General features: G+C 49.2%; 1 protein-coding gene, 1 long non-coding RNA gene and 1 pseudogene across 3 annotated transcripts; 2 read left to right on the top strand and 1 right to left on the bottom strand.

Annotated features, from left to right (window-relative positions):
• Nucleotides 1–123: 123 nt before the first annotated feature.
• On the bottom strand, nt 124–12,790 carry LOC140708692 (uncharacterized). The gene is made up of 3 exons (XR_012088905.1): nt 12,705–12,790; nt 12,250–12,389; nt 124–636 (listed from the first exon to the last, which is right to left on the bottom strand). It is a non-coding gene; the product is annotated as an uncharacterized lncRNA (long non-coding RNA).
• Nucleotides 1,347–2,098, top strand: LOC103243398 (high mobility group protein B3 pseudogene; annotated as a pseudogene).
• TUBG2 (tubulin gamma 2) lies at nt 12,763–20,052 on the top strand. 2 transcript variants are annotated; one of them, XM_008012610.3, is made up of 12 exons: nt 12,763–13,032; nt 13,314–13,426; nt 13,596–13,763; nt 14,077–14,145; nt 14,633–14,659; nt 16,398–16,477; nt 16,802–16,928; nt 18,528–18,614; nt 18,730–18,879; nt 19,141–19,293; nt 19,377–19,538; nt 19,657–20,052. In XM_008012610.3, exons 1-12 carry the CDS (start codon nt 12,984–12,986, stop codon nt 19,852–19,854), a joined length of 1,383 nt encoding a protein of 460 aa, XP_008010801.1. In that variant the 5' UTR covers nt 12,763–12,983; the 3' UTR covers nt 19,855–20,052. The 2 variants fall into 2 exon arrangements, with proteins under 2 accessions (XP_008010801.1, XP_008010802.1); XM_008012611.2 differs by lacking the exon at nt 14,633–14,659.
• The last annotated feature ends 35 nt before the right edge of the window (nt 20,053–20,087 follow it).

Genomic DNA, 20,087 nt, shown 5'->3' with positions numbered 1-20,087 from the left:
AGCTCTTCAATTGTGAGATATATTTTTCCTATGATTTAAGCTATTTGACTTGGAGTCTTTTTTTTTTTGCAGCTAAAGGCACAGCCATAGAGAAGAATACTGCAAGAGCCTAGGCGGCAGAAAGCTCCAAAGAAGAAATGAGTTGGTATCTGAGGCTGCAGGGAAACAGAGTCATATGGAGAACAAGGTACTTTAGGCTGGGTGTGGTGGCACATGCCTGTAATCCTAGCTACTTGGGAGGCTGAGGCAGGAGAATCACTTGAACCTGGGAGGCAGAGGTTGTAGTAAGCCGAGATCGCACCACTGCACTGTGCCAGCTTGGGCAACAAGAGTGACACTCCATCTCAAAGAAAAAAAAAATGGCCAGGCATAGTGGCTCATACCTGTAATCCCAGCATTTTGGGAGGCCAAGGCAGGAGCATTACTTGAGGTCAGAAGTTTGATACCAGCCTGGCCAACATGGTGAAACCCGGTCTCTACTAAAAATACAAAAATTACCTTGGCATGGTGGTGTGTTCCGGTAATCCCAGCTTCTCAGGAGGCTGAGGCAGGAGAATCGCTTGAACCTGGGAGGCGGAGGTTGCAGTGAGCCAAGATCATGCCATAGCACTCCAGCCTGGGTGGTAGAGCAAGACTCTGTCTCAAAAAAAGATATTTAAATTAAATAATTTAAAAAAAAAACCACACACCACGAGATTCACAGCAACCAATCCAAAGGGCTCAGTTTACCTGTTGCCATGATAACGATGTCCCCTCTGTTTTAATCCTGTAAGGAAATCACTTTGAAACAACCAATCCACTTTTTGTTCTCTGTTTCTGCTTTCCTCAGTCCTTTTCTGTCTATAAAACCAATCTTTTTGGCTGGGCGCGGTGGCTCACGCCTGTAATCCCAGCACTTTGGGAGGCCGAGGCGGCCAGTTCACAAGGGCAGGAGATCGAGACCATCCTGGCTAACACGGTGAAACCCCGTTTCTACTAAAAATACAAAAAATTAGCTGGGCGTGGTGGCAGGCCCCTGTAGTCCCAGCTGCTCAGGAGGCTGAGGCAGGAGAATGGCGTGAACCCAGGAGGCAGAGCTTGCAGTGAGCCGAGATCGCGCCACTGCACTCCAGCCTGGGGGACAGAGCGAGACTCTGTCTCAAAAAAAAAGAAAAAAAAAAAAAAACAACCCAGAACCACAGTCTAATTTGTAACCCCACAGAGATGACTCTGGCACTAGTGAACAATGCTGCTGTGATTTATGCGAAACCTCAATTGGCCACATTTTGTTACTATGCCAAAGGTGAGCTGGTTCCTCCACCCCTGTTGAGATCCCTAGAGCTATCCAAAGCCTCGGGGGAAAAAATAAGTCACTAGTGCTCAAACTGGTAGCTTCAAACCGCTCACAGTTAAGTGCTGAATGATTTGGTGGCCATTGAGGTGTGAATGTGGTTTTATGTTTGGAGAGATCACAGGCAAGTGTGGCATGATTGGCTGTAATATTTGAAGAACAAGACTAGCGAACAATACAGTCAGGATGGCTAAAGGTGACCCCAAGAAACCAAAGGGCAAGATGTCTGATTATGCCTTCTTTGTGTAGACATGAAGAGAAGAACATAAGAAGAAAAACCCAAAGGTCCCTGTCAATTTTGCAGAATTTTCCAAGAAGTGCTCTGAGAGGTGGAAGACAATGTCCGAGAAAGAGAAATCTAAATTCGATGAACAGGCAAAGGTGGATAAAGTGCGCTATGATCGGGAAATGAAGGATTATGGACCAGCTAAGGGAGGCAAGAAGAAGAAGGATCCTAACGCTCCCAAAAGGCCACCATCTGGATTCTTCCTGTTCTGTTCAGAATTCTGCCCCAACATCAAATCCACAAACCCCAGCATCTGTATTGGAGACATGGCAAAAAAGCTGGGTGAGATGTGGAAGAACTTAAATGACAGTGAAAAGCAGCCTTATATCACTCAGGCGGCAAAGCTGAGGGAAAAGTATGAGAAGGATGTTGCTGTCTACAAGTCGAAAGGAAAGTCTGATGGCACAAAGGGTCCTGCTAAAGTCGGCCGGAAAAAGGTGGAAGAGGAAGATGAAGATGAGGAGTTCCCTATTCTACATTAGGTGCTGACTTTTTGGTATGTTTATCTCCTTTACAAAACCATATGACTTTGGTTTGCTATCTCTATTTTCCCAGCTTAAAACAGTATGCAAGGCCAGGCGCGGTGGCTCACACCTATAATCCCAGCACTTTAGGAGGCCGAGGCAGGTGGATCACCTGAGGTCGGGAGTTTGAGACCAGCCTGGCCAACATGGAGAAACCCTGTCTCTACTAGAGATACAAAATTAACTGGGCATGGTGGCACATGCCTGTAGTCTCAGCTACTCGGGAGGCTGAGGCAGGAGAATCGCTTGAACCCGGAAGGCAGAGGTTGCAGTGAACCGAGCTCGCACCATTGCACTCCAGCCTGGGCAACAAGAGCAAAACTCCATCTCCAAACAAAACAAAACAAAACAGCCGGGCGCGGTGGCTCACGCCTGTAATCCCAGCACTTTGGGAGGCTGAGACGGGCGGATCACGAGGTCAGGAGATCGAGACCATCCTGGCTAACCCGGTGAAACCCCGTATCTACTAAAAAATACAAAAAACTAGCCGGGCGAGGCGGCGGGCGCCTGTAGTCCCAGCTACTTGGGAGGCTGAGGCAGGAGAATGGCGTAAACCCGGGAGGCGGAGCTTGCGGTGAGCTGAGATCTGGCCACTGCACTCCAGCCTGGGAGACAGAGCGAGACTCCGTCTCAAAACAAAACAAAACAAAACAGTGTGCAAACTTGCACATGTACCCACTGAACCTAGAATAAGAGTTGGAAAGGAAAAAAAAAAAGATATGGCAAATAAATCTATCAAGAAAAGGGGCCAGGCGCGGTGGCTCACGCCTGTAATCCCAACACTTTGGGAGGCCGAGGCAGGTGGATCATGAGGTCAGGAGATGGAGACCATCCTGGCTAACATGGTGAAACCCCGTCTCTACTAAAAATACAAAAAATTAGCCGGGCGTGCTGGCGGGCGCCTGTAGTCCCAGCTACTCGGGAGGCTGAGGCAGGAGGATGGCATGAATCTAGGGGGTGGAGCTTGCAGTGAGCCGAGATCACACCACTGCACTCCAGCCTGTGACAGCAAGACTCCGTCTCAAAAAAAAAAAAAAAAAATCTATCAAGAAAAAAATACCAGTGTGCCAGCATAGTACAGATGCATAATAAAAAAAAGAGAAGAATAATCAAATGATCTACAAACAGGATTACTTTTAGGCTTATTTTCTTTTTCCTATTCCTTGAGAAAACAATACAGAAACAGCCCATTTTGTTCTATTTCACAACTAAAATATGAATTTAGTATAACTCCCTTCACACAAAGAGCGTCGGCTCTTTGCCTTCATTGTTTTAATTTTTCCTTTTCTTGTTTTGTTTTATTTTGTTTTGTTTTTGAGACAGAGTCTTGCTCTGTGCCCGGGCTGGAGTGCAGTGGCACGATCTTGGCTCACTGCAACCTCCACCTCCTTGGTTCAAACAATTCCCCTGCCTCAGTCTCCTGAGTAGCTGGGATTACAGGCAGACGCCACCATGTCTGGCTATTTTTTTTTTTTTTTTTTTTTTTTTAGTAGAGACGGGGTTTCACCATGTTGGCCAGACTGGTCTCGAACTCCTTACCTCAGGCAATCTGTCCGCCTCGGCCTCCCAAAGTGCTGGGATTACAGACGTGAGCCACCGCGCCTGGCCCCCTTTTCGTTATTTCGAAAGTTAAACTCCCTGGGGTCATAAGATTCCAGTCTCATGACTAAAAGCAGTTCTAATTAGCTGCTCTTCTTCCCAGTCCCTGCCACAGCCTCATTTGCCCACCTCATACCTCTGCCTCTTCACCTCGACAAGATACCTGTGCTCCTGACATACTGGAGGCTGGGCATTCAGGAAAGGTCAGAAATGAAAGTGCATTCCAAAACATGTTTTATTCCACCTGGGATGTCCAAGAAAGGCTCTGGACATTTAACCAACTTGTTAGTTTACAAATGCTACATTTATTATCAGAGGCAGACCAAGGCCTCAGACTAAGGAACAGCACACCCCACTGCATTATCACAACCTGGACCAGAGAACTTGGAGCCAAGCAATTTGAAGTCAACATTCAACAATCAAGCCATGGGTAAACGACCTTGAGGCCCTGAATGTGAAACCTATAAGAAGGACTATGAATCTGAGCAGAAGCTCAACCTCATGAAAGTTTGATCTTAAACTGAATCTGTGGGATCATAAGTACTTGGGTGTTCAAGACCAGCCTGGGCAACTCCTGTCTCTACAGAAAAAAAAAAAAAAAAAAAAAAATGGCCAGGTGAAGTGGCTCATGCCTGTAATCCCAGCACTTTGGGAGGCCAAGGCAGGAGGATCACCTGAGGTCAGGAGTTCGAGACCAGCCTGGCCAACATGGTGAAACTTCGTCTCTACTAAAAATACAAATTAGCCGGGCATGGTGGCTGCTGCCTGTAATTCCAGCTACTTGAGAGGCTGAGGTGGGAAAATTGCTTGAACCCCAGATGGGGGCGTTGCAGTAAGCTGAGATCGTGCCACTGCACTCCAGCCTGGGCAACAGAGTGAGACTCTGTCTCAAAAACAAACACATAAAAATTAGCCAATGTGGTGGTATGTGTCTGTAGTCCCAGGTTCTCATGAGGTTGAGGTGGGAGGATCAATTGACCCCAGGACTCAGGAGGTCGAGACTGCAGTCAGCCATGATTGTGCCAGTGTACTCCAGCCTGGATGACAGAGCAAGATCTTGTCTCAAAAAAATAAAATAAAAATAAAAAAAATAAACTTTCGCCTGCAGCAGCAGCCAAGCTATACCTCAGTTCTGATTGCATCTAGTGATAATAATAATAGTGGTTAATATTTGTTAAGTGCTTACTATGAGTCAGTCACTGTGCTAGGTGCTCATGCATCATCGCATGTAACCCATATCGACTGGTCAGTTCTCAGGAGAAATGGAAAGCATACCCTGCTAATGACTGGGAGACCTATGGTCAGATCTGTGAGTACATTTCAATTTCCAACTTATTTCTATAAGACTAGGAAGAGAGGCACCTCCTGTGTGTTAGAGATAGCTTCTGAGAGCAACTGTGCCGTGCAGCTCCTCCAACTCAGATTCACATTTTCCATTTTTTTTTTTTTTTATTAAATTTGAGATGGAGTTTCACTCTTGTTGCCCAGGCTAGAGCGTGATGTCATGATCTCTCAGCTCACCACAACCTTCGCCTCCCAGGTTCAAGCACTTCTCCTTCCTCAGCCTCCCCAGTAGCTGGGATTACAGGCATGTGCCACCATGCCCAGCTAATTTTTTGTATTTTTAGTACAGATGGGTTTTCTCCATGTTGGTCAGGCTGGTCTTGAACTCCCAACCTCAGGTGATCCATGTGCCTCGGCCTCCCAGAGTGCTGGGATTACAGGCGTGAGCCACCGCACTCGGCCAAATTCACATTTTCTAACCTGCTTGCCTACAACCTGGGATTTGAAGAAAGTTTTCCAACTTTTGGGAGATTTAAACTCATCCTTCAACTTCTGGGAGACTATATATTTGAGTAAGGCACTGTTATGAATCACAAGAAAAGGAAAAATTTAATTCCCTGGTTTCCCAAGTGTATGAACTAATTATCATTGTTATTATTGTTTTATTTTATTTAATTAATTACTTTAGTTTTTGAGACGGAGTTTCACTCTTGTCGCCCAGGCTGGACTGCAATGGCACGGTCTTGGCTCACTGCAACCTCTGCCTCCCGGGTTCAAGCGATTCTCCTGTCTCATCCTCTCAAGCAGCTGGGTTTACAGGTGACCATCACCATGTCTGGCTAATTTTTGTATTTTTAGTAGAGATGGGGTTTCATCACATTGGCCAGGCTGGTCTCAAACTCACGACCTCAGGTGATCCATTCCCCTCGGCGTCCCAAAGTGCTGGAATTACAGGCGTGAGCCACCGCACCTGGCCTATTTTATTTTTTTTGAGAGTCTTACTCTGTCGCTCAGGCTGGAGTGCAGTGGCGAGATCTCGGCTCACTGCAACCTCTGCCTCCCAGGTTCAAGCGATTCTCCTGACTCAGCCTCCCAAGTAGCTGTAACTATAGGCATGTGCCACCACTCGGATCATTTTTGTATTTTTAGTAGAGACGGCATTTCACCATATTGGCCAGGCTGGTCTCGAACTCTCAACCTCAAGTGATCCGCCCGCCTCGGCCTCCCAAGGTGCTCGGATTATAGGCGTGAGCCACCACACCCGGCTAATTATTATTTTTAGAGATGGGGGTCTCGCTATGTTGCCCAGACTGGGCTCAAACTCCTCTGCTCAACCAATCCTGGGCCTCCCAAGTACCTGGGACTACAGATGGCGCCACCGCGCCCGGCTTTAGCTTACTACGTTAAAGCCCTACCAGACTCACGTGGCCGAAGGCCAGTTTATTCTCATCTCTTGAAGCCATGCGCTTCACCTGGACCGACTGGGAGAAGCCTCTGAAGCCAGCCAGCCCCTAAGGAGTGGTTCTGTCGGGGGAAGGGAGCCTCAAGGCTAACGAAGGAGCTCCGACCCCGCCCTTCAACTTCAGAGGGAGCAATGAACCCCCTTCCCTGAAAGGACGAGATTACTGGGTCCTCTTGGGGGACTCTGGAGATCCTCCTGGCCGGAGCTGGAGGAAGCTGGGAGGCCCGGCGGGGTGCGGGGAGGGAAACTGAGCCGAGGCCGGGTAGAGGGCGGGCGTGGGGCGAGCCAGAGAACTTCTCAGGAAGCCCAGAGGATTCTGGGGACTGGAAAGCGGCCGAGTTTTTTATTTAAAAAAAAAAAAAAAAAAAAAAGAGAGAGAGAGAGAGAGGATGGAGAAAACACAATCTCTCGTCTGAGCATGACTCTTGGCTGTGGTGCTTTCCCCAGCGCCTCTGCAGCGGTTCCCAGAGAAAGCCCGCCAGGTGGGGACAGACGGACAGACCGACGCAACGGTCTTCCCAGCGCAGACTTGGAACGCCCCAGGGGGTGGGGGAGGCTGCACCACCTCTTCAGTAATTGGTTTGGAGACAATTGGCCATCCATATGGAAAAGATAAAGTAGATCCTATCTGACGGCAGGCCTCCAAATAAATTCCAGATGAACTAGAGCCCTACAGGGAACAAGCAACGCTATTATAGAGCTTTGGGAAGAAAACGTAAAGATAACTGTATGACACAGGGATAGGGGATGTTTTCTCTAACAAAGTATAAAACGTGCAAAACATAAAGGAAACGATAGTATGGACCGGGCGCAGTGACTCCCGCCTGTAACCCCAGCACTTTGGGAGGCTGAGGAGGGAGGATTGCTTGAGCCCAGGAGTTTTTGTTTTTGTTTTCTTGAGACAAGGCCTCTTGCTCTTGCCCAGGCTGGAGTGCAGTGGCAGCGGGATCTCTGCTCACTGCAACCTCCGCCTCCCAAGGAGCTGGGTGGGGCTACAGGCATCGGCACCACACTTGGCTAATTAAAAAAAATTTTTTTTGGCCGGGCGAGGTGGCTCATGCCTGTAATTCCAGCACTTTGGGAGGCCAAGGTGGGCGGATCACGAGGTCAGATCAAGACCATCATGACTAACACAGTGAAACCCCACCTGTACTAAAAATACAAAAAATTAGCCAGGCGTGATGTCGGGTACCTGTAGTCCCAGCTACTTGGGAGGCTGAGGCAGGAGAATGGGTGAAACCAGGAGGTGGGGCTTGCAGTGAGCTGAGACTGGGCCACTGCACTCCAGCCTGGGGGACAGGGCAAGACTCCGTCTCAAAAAAAAAAAAAAAAAAAAATTTTTTTTTTTACAGAGATGAGGCCTCACTATATTGCCCAGGCAGGTCTCAAACTCCTGGCCTTAAATGATTCTCCCGCCTCGGCCTCCCAAAGTGCTGGGATTACTGGTTATGCCACTGTGCCCAGGGAGCCCAGGAGTCCGAGATGAGCCTGGGCAACACAGCGAGACCCCTGTCTCTATTTTTTTTTTTTTAAAGATGGTGTGGTGTTATGATACATATTGGTTTCCATCCACAGCTCAGGACTCCCATTGTCCTTGTTAGTCTTTTGTTATAATATTGGGTGTGTTAGCCCTCAGGGGCAGTGTCTGACCACCTCCTGCCCTCCTTTCACTCTAACATTCCTGGGCCTTTCTGCCTGTGGGCCTTAAGATCCTCCCATAAAGCTTCCATGAAAACCCTAGAGGACAGGGTTTAGTGAAGCTTCCAGATGCCTGAACACCTGGAGGTTCCTGGAGGGTGGAGTGCCCACAAAGGGCATGGAAGCTCCACAGCCCTGCCCTCAAACCTCACCTCTCACCTTCTGTGTCTCTTCATCTGTATCCGTTGCAATCTACGGGCTTTTTTTTTTTTTTTTTTTGGACGGAGTCTTGGTCTTTCACCCAGGCTGGAGTGCAGTGGTGGGCCATCTCGGCTCACTGCAACCTCCGCCTCCAAGGTTCACACAAGTCTCATTGCCTTAGCCTTCCTTGTAGTTGGGATTACAGGCACCCATCAAAAATGCCTGGCTATTTTTTTTTTTTTTAAGTAGAGATGGTTTCACCATGTTGCCCAGGCTGGTTTCGAAGTCCTAACCTCAAACGATCCACTTGCCTCGGCCTCACAAAGAGCTGGGATTATAGGCATGAGCCACTACACCACGCCTGCATATGGTTTCTAATAAACCAGTAATTGTCAGTGTTTTCCCAAGTTCTGTGAGCTGCTCCCACAAACTAATTGGACCCAAAGAGGGGGTCATGAGAACCCCAGCTTGAAGCCTGCTGGTCCGAAGTTCTGGAGGCCCAGACTTGGGATTGGTACGGGGCAGGGAGGCAGTCTTGGGGACTAAGCCCTCAACCTATGAGATCTGACACTATCTCTGGGTAGATGGTGTTGGAACTGAATTAAAGGACACCCAGCTGGTGTCCAGTGCTGGGTGGGGAAAAAAGCCCCATGTGTATGGTCACAGAAATCTTCTGTGTGGATGATTGCTGTGGCATGGGAGTAGAGGAAATCGTTAGAGAGTTTTCTCTAAACAATTGGTGTCAGTGAAGTGGGATTTGCAGAATGACCCTGACTCACATAAACAAGTGGTTTGGGAAGAAAAATGATAAAAGGGTGGGGGAAGAGGTCTTCGATTCCTGGGTGACCATGTGGTCACCATGGTGTGAAGCCACAACTCTGTTGAGATCAGTTACTAAAGGTAAAACTTACCAGTGGAATTTAGAGATGGATCCAACTCCCCAGGAATTGGTTCATTGAATGCATAAGAAAATGCAAACTAGTAAGAAAAATGTGAAATATTCAGTCCCTTGATTATTGTTATCTATAATGGCTAAAATGAAAGTAAAAGAGGGTGCTGGGTTAGGAATTGAGGCTGGACCAAGCACAGATGTGAGTCTGGCTGAGCTTAGGCCACTAGCCTCTGAGTCACCCACAAAGAAGAAAATTATGCAGGGACGACAGAAAGTACTTCTGAGACCTGTGGTTACCAAGAAGGTAGTCCGTGTGAAGGAACCAAGTAACTATTGAAACCAGAGAGTAGAGTGTGGAGGAATTGTTCCAGTTCGTAGATCAGTATTATCAGCTTCCTGAGGAAGATTTACTAAAATGGATTCTGAGAGTGACTAATTTAGGGGCAGTATGCAGAGTGAAAGAGCATGTTTGGGTGATGTAGGACTCACAGTTCACTATTCTAGTCACAGATGGGTATATACGATTCAGACACACAGGAGGTTATTCCTGAGGGAACAGCCAGCCTGGTGGAATGTAGAAAAGTCACTGTAAAGGCCAGGTGTGGTGGTTCACACCTGTAATCCCAGCACTTTGGGAGGCCAAGGCAGGTGGATCACCTGAGGTCAGGAGTTCAAGACCAGCCAGGCCAACATGGTGAAACCCCATCTCTATTAAAAATACAAAAATTAGCCGGGTGTGTTGGCTCATGCCTGTAAGCCCAGTTACTCGAGAGGCTGAGGTGAGATAATCACTTGAACATGGGAGGTGGAGGTTGCAGTGAGCCAAAATTATGCCATCGCACTCCAGCCTGGGCAACAGAAAGAGGCTCTGTCTCAAAAAAACAAAAAACAAAAAACAAAAAATTGCTGGCATGGTGGCCTGTGCCTGTGGCCCCAGCTACTCAGGAGGCTGAGGTGGAAAGATCGCTTGAGCCCAGGATGTCAAGGCTGCATAAAAAGTCTCAGAGGCCGGGTGCAGTGGCTCACGCCTGTAATCCCAACATTTTGGAAGGCCAAGGTGGGCAGATCACAAGGTCAGGAGTTTGAGACCAGCCTGGCCAACATGGTAAAACCCCGTCTCTACTAAAAATACAAAAATTAGCAGAGTATAGTGAAGCATGCCTATAATCCCAGGTACTTGGGAGGCTGAAGCAGAAGAATTGCTTGAACCCAGGAGGCAGAGGTTGCACTGAGCTGAGATCAAGCCATTGCACTCCAGCCTGGGCTACAGAGTGAGACTACATCTCAAAAAAAAAAAAAAAAAAAAAAAAGGCTGGGCGTGGTGGCTCACGCCTGTAATCCTGTCACTTTGGGAGGCCAAGACAGGCAGATCACCTGAGGTCGACCAACATGGAGAAACCCCATCTCTACTAAAAATACAAAATTAGCTGGGCGTGATGGCACATGCCTGTAATCCCAGCTACTTGGGAGGCTGAGGCAGAAGAATGGCTTGAACCCGGGAGGTGGAGCCTGCGGTGAGTCGAGATTGCGCCATTGCACTCCAGCCTGGGCAACAAGAGTGAAACTCTGTCTCAAAAAAAAAAAATTTTTTTTTTTAACTTGGCTGAGCATGGTGGCTCACGCCTATAATCCCAGCACTTTGGGAGGCTGAGGCAGGTACATTACCTGAGCTCAGGGGTTCAAGACCAGTCTGGGCAACATAATGAAACCCCTGTCTCTACCAAAAATACAAAAAAATTGGCCAGGTGTGGTGGCGTACCCCTGTAATCTCAGCTACTAGTGAGGCTGAGCCAGGAGAATTGCTTGAACCTGAGAGAGGCAGAGGTTGTAGTAAGCTGAGATGGTGCCACTGCACTCCAACCTAGGCAACAGAGTGAGACTTTGTCTCAAAAAAAAAAAACCTTAAGTGGCATTGACAGTGTTTGTGATTCTAGAATCAGGCTACATTTCATTCCATAAAATAAATAGAATGAGTATTCAGATGAGTCAAGCACAGGTTAGTTTTATGGATGAAAAAGGGCGGAGAAAAATAGAAACAGAAGAAAAAAAAGTAGATTGGTCATTTCAAAGTTACTTTTCTTGTAAAGGTTAAAGCAGAAAGGACTTCCGTATCATGCTGGCTAAAACTGGCCTGTTTGGGGTTTTGGCTGTTCCTTCTCTCTCCTGATTCCTCTGAAGGTTTGATAAACAACTTAGTGTTGCTTAGTGACATGGAACTTTAGCATGAGTGACTCCATTTTGTTTTGGTCTGTTGGGCCTAGCACAGGAGCTCAGTGCAAACCAATAGCCTCCTATAAAATTTATATAATTGAACCCTTGTGCATCGCTGGTGGGAATATAAAATCGCTGCAGCTACCATGGAAAACCATATGGCGATTCCTCAGAACATTAAACAGAATTACCATAAGATCCAGCAATTCTACCTGTGGGTGTATATCCAAAATAATTGAAAGCAGAGACTCAGACAGATATCTGTACACTCACATTCAAAGCAGCAACATTCACAACAGCCAAAAGGTGGAAGCAACCCAAATGTCCATGGAGGGATGAATGGTTATGCAAAATGTGGTACATCTATACAACGTAACATTATTCAGTTGTAAAAAGGAAGGAAATTCTGACACACGCTACAAAATGGAAGGATCTTGAAGATATTAAGTGAAAGCAGCCAGACCCAAAAAGACAAATACTGTATAATTCTACTCGTATCACGTACCTAGAGTAGTCAAGGGGAAGTCACTGTTTAATCACTACAGAGTTTCAGTTTGGGAAGATGAGAAAGTTCTAGAAAAGAATGGTGGTGATGGTTACAGAGCAATGTGAGTGTACTTGATGCCACAGAACTGTATGCAGTAATTACAAATGGTTACAGTGGTAAATTTTGGCCAGGAGTGGTGGCTCATGCCTGTAATCCCAGCATTTTGGGAGGCCGAGGTAGGAGGATTGATTGAGGCCAGGAGTTCAAGACCATCCTGGGCAACACGGTGAGATCCCCATCTTTATAAAAATACATTTTCAAAATTTAAAAATTACCTGGGCGTGGTAGCACACGCCTGTAGTCCCAGCTACTCAGGAGGCTGAAGTGGGAGGATCACTTAAGCCAGAAGTTCGAGGCTACAGTGAGCTATGATCATACCACTGCACTCCAGCCTGGGCGACAGAGCGAGACACTTCTAAAAAATAAAAAATGAAAAGGTAACATACATGTGTATGTATTGTAACACCGTTGAAACATAGAAATTTAAACGAAGAAAAGCTGGCTTCTAGCCCTTGGACCTAGCAAAGCTGGCAGAGTCCTCACCTACCAATATAGGTAGGTGACTCCTTACACGTGGACAAGCACGTCCACCTGGTGGCTTCGCCCCTCCCCTCCCCTCCCCTCCCTTCCCCTTCCTGCGTCTCCCCTCCCCTCCCCTCCTCTCCCCTCCACTCCCTTCCCCTCCCCCACACATCCATGTTCCGACCCTGCCACCCCTAACGAGTCTCACTGCGCAGGCGCGGAGCGGTGGGCAGGAGCAGGCGTGGCCTGACTGTGCGCTTGTGCCGAATTCCAGCTGCGACTGCTGACGGAGAAAATGATGCCCAGGTTGGGCTCCCCGGCCCACCGGCCGAGAAGAGGCCTGCGCTGCACACGCGCAGACCGAGCATCCGCGTCAAGAGGCGAAGAGAGCGCGCGCTCCCCACGTCCTGCGCGCCTGGCTGCCAGACATTCGTCTCAGCCGTGACTCTCGCCAGGCCGGGGCTGGGGCGCCCACGTCTGAAGAGCGATGCCCCGGGAGATCATCACCCTGCAGCTGGGCCAGTGCGGCAACCAGAGTGAGCAAGCGACCGCCGCCCCCACCGGTCTCTGGTTCTGCCCCTTCGGGTCCCACCCAAGTGCCTGGCTTCCACCAGTCCCCCTTCCCCTTCCATGAACCCCCTAGCCTGCTGCTCTGGATAACCCAGACCGAGAGCTGCGCTCCCAGCCCGGAACTGGAGCAGCCACCAGACCCAGGCATTTTGGGTCCACCCTCTGATCGTGTCGGCCTCTGAGACTAAAACTGGGCTCCTCAGGCCTTAAGGCTCCAGCAGACCCGGGCATCTCCCCCCTCCCCCAGTTGGGTTCGAGTTCTGGAAACAGCTGTGTGCTGAGCATGGTATCAGCCCCGAGGGCATCGTGGAGGAGTTCGCCACCGAAGGCACTGACCGCAAGGACGTCTTTTTCTACCAGGTGCCCCCAGCGACTTGGGAAGGGAGTGGCCTGGTACTGGGAACGCTGCTGGGCAGAGGGGCCAGGCGGCTGGCTTGAGGAGGGAGGGCTGGAGGGAGCCAGAGTTGGGAGGACTTAGGACTTGGGCCACCCTAGCTGATTGGGCCCCCTCCTGGACTCCCCTTGACAGGCAGACGATGAGCACTACATCCCCCGGGCCGTGCTGCTGGACCTGGAGCCCCGGGTGATCCACTCCATCCTCAACTCCCCCTATGCCAAGCTCTACAACCCAGAGAACATCTACCTGTCGGAGCATGGAGGAGGAGCTGGCAACAACTGGGCCAGTGGATTCTCCCAGGTGTCCAGGCGACTATTCCAGAGACCTTTGATATTCCCATCCAGAGGCAAGGCAGGCTCAAGCTACTAGGAATTTGACCAGACTGCCAGAAAATAAGAGACAAAAGGATTCCCCAAACAAGAGGGACAGCCAGGGAGAGGTTTATGCAAATTTTGTGCAAATCATTTGCAATAGTAGCACTTCTGGGTTGAGGGCTACAGCCTAGGCTTTGCTTCAGGGTGGCAACAGTATTCCAGGGTAGACAGTGCTGTACTGAGAAAAGATGCGCTCTGGAACCTTTGGCCTGACCCTCCCTTTCCATGTCTCTATACAGGGTGAGAAAATTCATGAAGACATCTTTGATATCATAGACCGAGAAGCAGATGGAAGTGACAGTTTAGAGGTGAAGTTATGGAGTGGGGGAAGGAATGGGCAGGGAGGCTGAAGAGTGCTGGGGAAATGTCAGGAGGTGGCCTGGATAGGTGATGTAAGGGGAGCAATTCAATTCAAAACCCATTTATGGAGCATCAGATGTGGGATATTGAGGTGAATAAAATATAATCTTTGTTCTCAAGGAAGTCATAAATCTGAATGGCACTGGCCCCTTAGGCATGAGTCATTCAGCTTCTTCTCCAGCTCCAAACCTTCCCAAGGAGCCTCAGCCTCAAAGAGGAAGCTTTGAGACATGGGCGTTTTGGGAATGGGGAGTGAGCCATGCCGAAGTCTCTCCCCCAGATCCTTGGAGACTGCCTCTCCACCTCTCCCCATGCTGGGTGCGATCTGTTCCTGGCTTACAACTCTTACAACCCATGTAATTTCCTAAGGGACTAGAGCAATAAGAGTATGTTTTGTTACAATATTTGACCTTTCGTCCTTGGTTTCTGAAACAGCTCCAGAACAGCTCCAGAGTGATAAAGGTGAAAGACAGTCTTTTGTTATTTATAACAAGCCCCTTTCTTTTAGATTAATCTTTCATTTTATTTTAATTAGTTAATTTTACTAACTGCTGTACTAAGGAGGAACAAGTGCCTTTCAACCAAACCTGAGCTTATGTTAAAGAGGCGATTTTTTGGAAAGTCCCAGATAGCCACTGGATGGGGTGTTGGTTGCCAGGGGAACAAACCTGGTGCTCTGAGGGTTGGAATTTACAGGCCCATCCCTCACCTCTGGGGAAGGGAGAGGGATGAAGATTGAGTAGAGCACCCAATTGTCAATGATTTAATCAGTCATGCCTGTGTAATGAAGCCTCCATAAAAATCCAAAAGGACTGAGTTCGGGGGCTTCCAGGAAGGTGAACAAGAACACATCCACAGGTCGGGAGGCTGCAAACCCAGCACCACAGGGCAGCAGCTCCTGTGCACCGGACCCTTCCAGAGCTTCCCCTCGGTATCTCTTCATCTGGCTGTTTATTTGTATCCTTTCAAATATCCTTTATAACAAACGGGTAAATGTAAGTAGGTGTCTCCTTGAGTTCTGCGAGCTACTCTAACAAATTAATTGAACCCAAGGAGCAGTCCTGAGAACCCCGATTTATAGCCGGTTGGTCAGAGGCACAGATAAAACAACCTGAAGCTTGTATTGGCACTGGAAGTGGGAGAGTCTTGTGGGACTGAGCCTTCACTCTGTGGGATCTGATGCTATCTTCAGGTACAGATACTTCTCAACTTACAGTGGGTTTATCAGGATGTAAACACATCACAAATTGAAAATATTGACTAGGCACAGTGGCTCATGCCTGTAATCCCAGCACTTTGGGAGGCTGAAGTAGGTGGATCACCTGAGCCCAGGACCTGGGCAACATGGTGAAACCCCATCTCTGCAAAAAATACAAACATCATCCAGGCATGGTGCTGCATGCCTGTAGTCCTAGCTACTTGGAGGTTGAGATAGGAAGATGCCTTGAGCCCAGGAATTCAAGGCTGCAGTGAGCTATGATCACACCACTGCACTGCAGTCTAGGGGACTGAGTGAGATCCTGTCTCTAAAACCAAAACAAATTTGAGGCTGGGCGCAGTAGCTCATACCTGTAATCCCAGCACTTTGGGAGGCCGAGGCGGGTAGATCAATTGAGGTCAGGAGTTCAAGACCAGCCTGACCAAAATGGTGAAACCCCATATCTACTAAAAATACAAAAATTAGCCAGGCATGGTGGTGCATGCCCGTAATCCCAGCTACTTGAGAGGCTGAGGCAGGACAGTGGCTTGAACCTAGGAAGCAGAGGTTGCGGTGAGCCAAGATTGGGCCATTGCACTACAGCCTGGGTGACAGAGCAAGACTCCGTCTCAAGAAAAGAAAAAAAAAATTGAAAATATTGTAAGTAGAAATCCGTCAGGTTATAACCCAATAAGCCCATCATGAAGTTGAAAAATTGTAAATTGAACCGTTGTAATTCAGATGCTTCTTGATTTAAGATGGGATTACATCCTGATAAACCCATCATAAAGCCAAAACATCTTAAATTAAACCATCCTAAGTCAGGGACAGTCTGTAGGTAGTCCAGAATTCAAGTGAATTAGTGGATACCCAGCTGGCATCTACTGTAGAATTGGCTGCTTACCTGATGTGTGTGGTAAAACCCCACCCATCTGGTATCAGAATTGTGTTGTGAGAGTGTGGCAGGAGAAACTGAGTCTGTTTATTCCTGTATACACACAGGGCTTCGTGCTGTGTCACTCCATCGCTGGGGGTACGGGTTCTGGCCTGGGCTCCTACCTCCTGGAGCGACTGAATGACAGGCAAGCCTGTGTTCGGGGAGAGGGCATTAACCCTGGTTCCCTGGATAATGTCATTGCTTTTTTTCTCTTGAGCTAGAAAGTCTGCCACTACCCCTTTTGAGTCATAGGGACAGACCCACCCAAGGACCATGTTGGAAGCTATTTTGGGGGGTGGGGGCTTAGCTATGGAGGGGATGGGATCTACAGAGTTTGAAGCTTTCAGGTTTATCCTTTTTGGCTTTGAAGACTCAGTTCTGCCCTCACCCCTTTTGTACAAAATGGCACAGATGGGCAGTGATGGGGGGTCCTTCCAGTTCACTATACCACCACCCTCTTTTCTCTCAGGTACCCCAAGAAGCTTGTGCAGACTTATTCAGTGTTTCCCTACCAGGACGAGATGAGTGATGTGGTGGTTCAGCCGTACAATTCACTCCTGACACTCAAGAGGCTGACGCAGAATGCAGACTGTGTGGTGAGCAAAGAAAGAGTTGAGGGGCTGGGTGTGGTGGCTCATGCCTGTAATTCTAGCACTTTGGGAGGCCGAGGCAGATGGATTGCTTGAGCTCAGGAGTTCAATACTAGCCTGGGCAACATGTGAAACCCTATCTCTACAGAAAATACAAAAATTAGGGCTGGGCGCGGTGGCTCACACCTGTAATCCCAGCACTTTGGGAGACTGAAGTGGGCAGATCACCTATGGTTGGGAGTTCGAGATCAGCCTGACCAACATGAAGAAACCCCATCTCTACTAAAAAAATTAGCCAGGCATGGTGGTGTATGCCTGTAGTCCCAGCTATCTAGTCCCAGCTACTCAGGAGGCTGAGGCAGGAGAGTTGCTTGAACCCTGCAGGTAGAGGTTGCAGTGAGCTGAGATCGCACCATTGCACTCCAGCCTGGGTGATTGAGTGAGACTCCGTCTCAAAAAAAAAAAAAAATAGCTGGTCCTGGTAGCATGTGCCTGTAGTCCCAGTTACTTGGAGGCTGAGGCAGGAGAATCGCTTGAACCTGGAGGCAAAGGTTGCAGTGAGCCAAGATCACGCCATTGCACTCCAGCCTGGGTGACAAAGTGAGACTCCGCCTCAAAAAATAACATAAAAAAAAAAATTAGCCGGGCATGGTGGTGTGCACCTATAGTCCTGGCTACTCGGGAGGCTGAGGTTGGGGGATTTCTCAGAAAGTCAAGGCTGCAGTGAGCCATGATCACACCACTGCACTCAAGCTTGGGCAACAGAACAAGACCTTGTGTTTTAAAAAAAAAAAGAAAAAAAAAGAGTAAAGGACTTTGGTCTGTCTCCTCAGGCCAGTGAGTCTCATTCACCCTGCCCTTCCCCAGCCCCTATACACACAGAACAGAGGACCAACAAAGCCATACCTGTGGGCCAAATTAGGAAATAAGGTCCTGACCTCTAAGTTTCTTAGAATCCTTTTAGGCAGCAAAACTCTCAACGAAGTGAATATACCTTCCCCGCACCACCATGTACACCACCTTTGCCTGCTTCATGCCCACTCATGCTTGTACTCTCAGCTCAAGGAAAACTTTCTTAGCAAAACCTTTCCTGACTACTCAGTCAAGATCAGATTACTTTGTATTTCGGAGAGTTAACTATACTTTTTTGTTTTATATTTAGTGTGCCTCCCTCCATGAGACTGCAGGCCTAATGAAGGGAAAGATGGTGCCTGTTCCTCTCTGTGGTCTCCCCAGAGCCAAGCACAGTGTATGGCACATGTGGGTACTCACGGGTTTGTTTACTGCCCTGCGTAGTCTGAGAGTATCTCATGATGCCCCAGAAACAGTACTTTTCTTTCTGTTATTTTTTATGTATATTTTTTACAGAGATGGCATCTTGCTGTGTTGCTCAGGCTGGTGTCCAACTCCCGGCCTCAAGTGATCCTCCCACATTGGCCTCCCAAACGGCAGGGATTACAGGCATAAGCCACCACGTCCAGCAGTACTTTTTTTTAACTAACAAACCTACTTCCTGGCTTTGGAGTTCAGCAGGGGCTAAGCCAATATCTTATTTCTATGCCCATTTTATCCTCAAGATGCTGTGACCCTCTTCTGTCCCCGTAGGTGGTACTGGACAACACAGCCCTGAACCGGATTGCCACAGACCGCCTGCACATCCAGAACCCGTCTTTCTCCCAGATCAACCAGCTGGTGGGCCCCCACTCCTGGACTCCTTTGGACTGGAAGCCCTCCTTGCTGGAGGGTCATCTGGGGAAGGAAAGTCCCACCCAGGCCGAGGCCCATGACATGGCACGCCTGTCCCCAGGTGTCCACCATTATGTCAGCCAGCACCACCACCCTGCGCTACCCTGGCTACATGAACAATGACCTCATCGGCCTCATCGCCTCGCTCATTCCCACCCCACGGCTCCACTTCCTCATGACCGGCTACACCCCGCTCACTACGGACCAGTCAGTAAGAGCAGCCTTCAGTGTCCCAGGCCAGGCCGGCCCTGGGCCCAGCAGGCCCTGCCCTAGCCTTTCTGTCTTCCCCACTGCCCCAGGAGCTGCCCTTTGTGGGCCCCGAGGCACTGTGCTCAGGGACTAGCACAGAACAGGCGACTTTCTTGCTGACTTGCTCTCTACCCTCCCTCTGCCTTTGGTTTCTGCCAAGGAAAAGCCAAAGGGGGACTCTGCCCTGAGCGCTGGCCGGGTTCCTGTCTCACTGTCCCATCAGGTGGCCAGCGTGAGGAAGACCACGGTCCTGGATGTGATGAGGCGGCTGCTGCAGCCCAAGAACGTGATGGTGTCCACAGGCCGAGACCGCCAGACCAACCACTGCTACATCGCCATCCTCAACATCATCCAGGGAGAGGTGGACCCCACCCAGGTAGGGGAGGCCCCTTCATCCCGCACCCTGGACCCGCAGGGGTAGAGGAGAGGCCACCTCCACTGCTCGTGTGCCCACCCCAGGTCCACAAGAGCCTGCAGAGGATTCGGGAACGGAAGTTGGCCAACTTCATCCCGTGGGGCCCCGCCAGCATCCAAGTGGCCCTGTCGAGGAAGTCTCCCTACCTGCCCTCAGCCCACCGGGTCAGTGGGCTCATGATGGCCAACCACACCAGCATCTCCTCGGTGAGTCTAGGTTTCTGTTCTTCTCAGGAGAGTCTGTTCCACTGGCTACCTTCATCATCTTCCCCAAGTTCACTCCTAACCCCCTGGCTCGCATTTTGGAGATTTTCATCTCTTTCAGCTCTTTGAAAGTTCCTGCCAGCAGTTTGACAAGCTGCGGAAGCGGGATGCCTTCCTTGAGCAGTTCCGTAAGGAGGACATGTTCAAGGACAACTTTGATGAGATGGACAGGTCTAGGGAGGTTGTTCAGGAGCTCATTGATGAGTACCATGCAGCCACCCAGCCAGACTACATTTCCTGGGGCACCCAGGAGCAGTGATTTCCCTCCCCACTACTCCTGGATGGGAAGCACAGCCTCGACCATGCCTGCTCCCTCTGACCCAACTTCACCTCATGGACAACCCTTCTTGGTTCATCTCCAGCCCATGAGCTTCCTCCTGCTTCCTCCCTTCCATGCCCTAACTCTTGATATGCTTGTTCAGCTTTAATAAAGTAATAAAGCTTGGTTGTCAGTATAGCCAGGGCTTGATCTGTGAATACAGGGGGTGGTGA

The sequence above is a fragment of the Chlorocebus sabaeus genome, chromosome 16 (genome assembly GCF_047675955.1).
Source record: "Chlorocebus sabaeus isolate Y175 chromosome 16, mChlSab1.0.hap1, whole genome shotgun sequence".
NCBI lineage: Eukaryota > Metazoa > Chordata > Mammalia > Primates > Cercopithecidae > Chlorocebus > Chlorocebus sabaeus.
This window is presented reverse-complemented; position numbering and strand designations above follow the sequence as displayed.

What these genes read in the sequence shown, in the direction of transcription:
- TUBG2 (XM_008012610.3), top strand. Translation starts at nt 12,984, where the DNA reads ATGCCCCGGGAGATCATCACCCTGCAGCTGGGCCAGTGCGGCAACCAG. An exon ending in AGGACGTCTTTTTCTACCAG is followed by an intron (nt 13,427 to 13,595) that starts GTGCCCCCAGCG and finishes TCCCCTTGACAG; the next exon opens with GCAGACGATGAGCACTACAT. An exon ending in ATGGAAGTGACAGTTTAGAG is followed by an intron (nt 14,146 to 14,632) that starts GTGAAGTTATGG and finishes TTTCTGAAACAG; the next exon opens with CTCCAGAACAGCTCCAGAGT.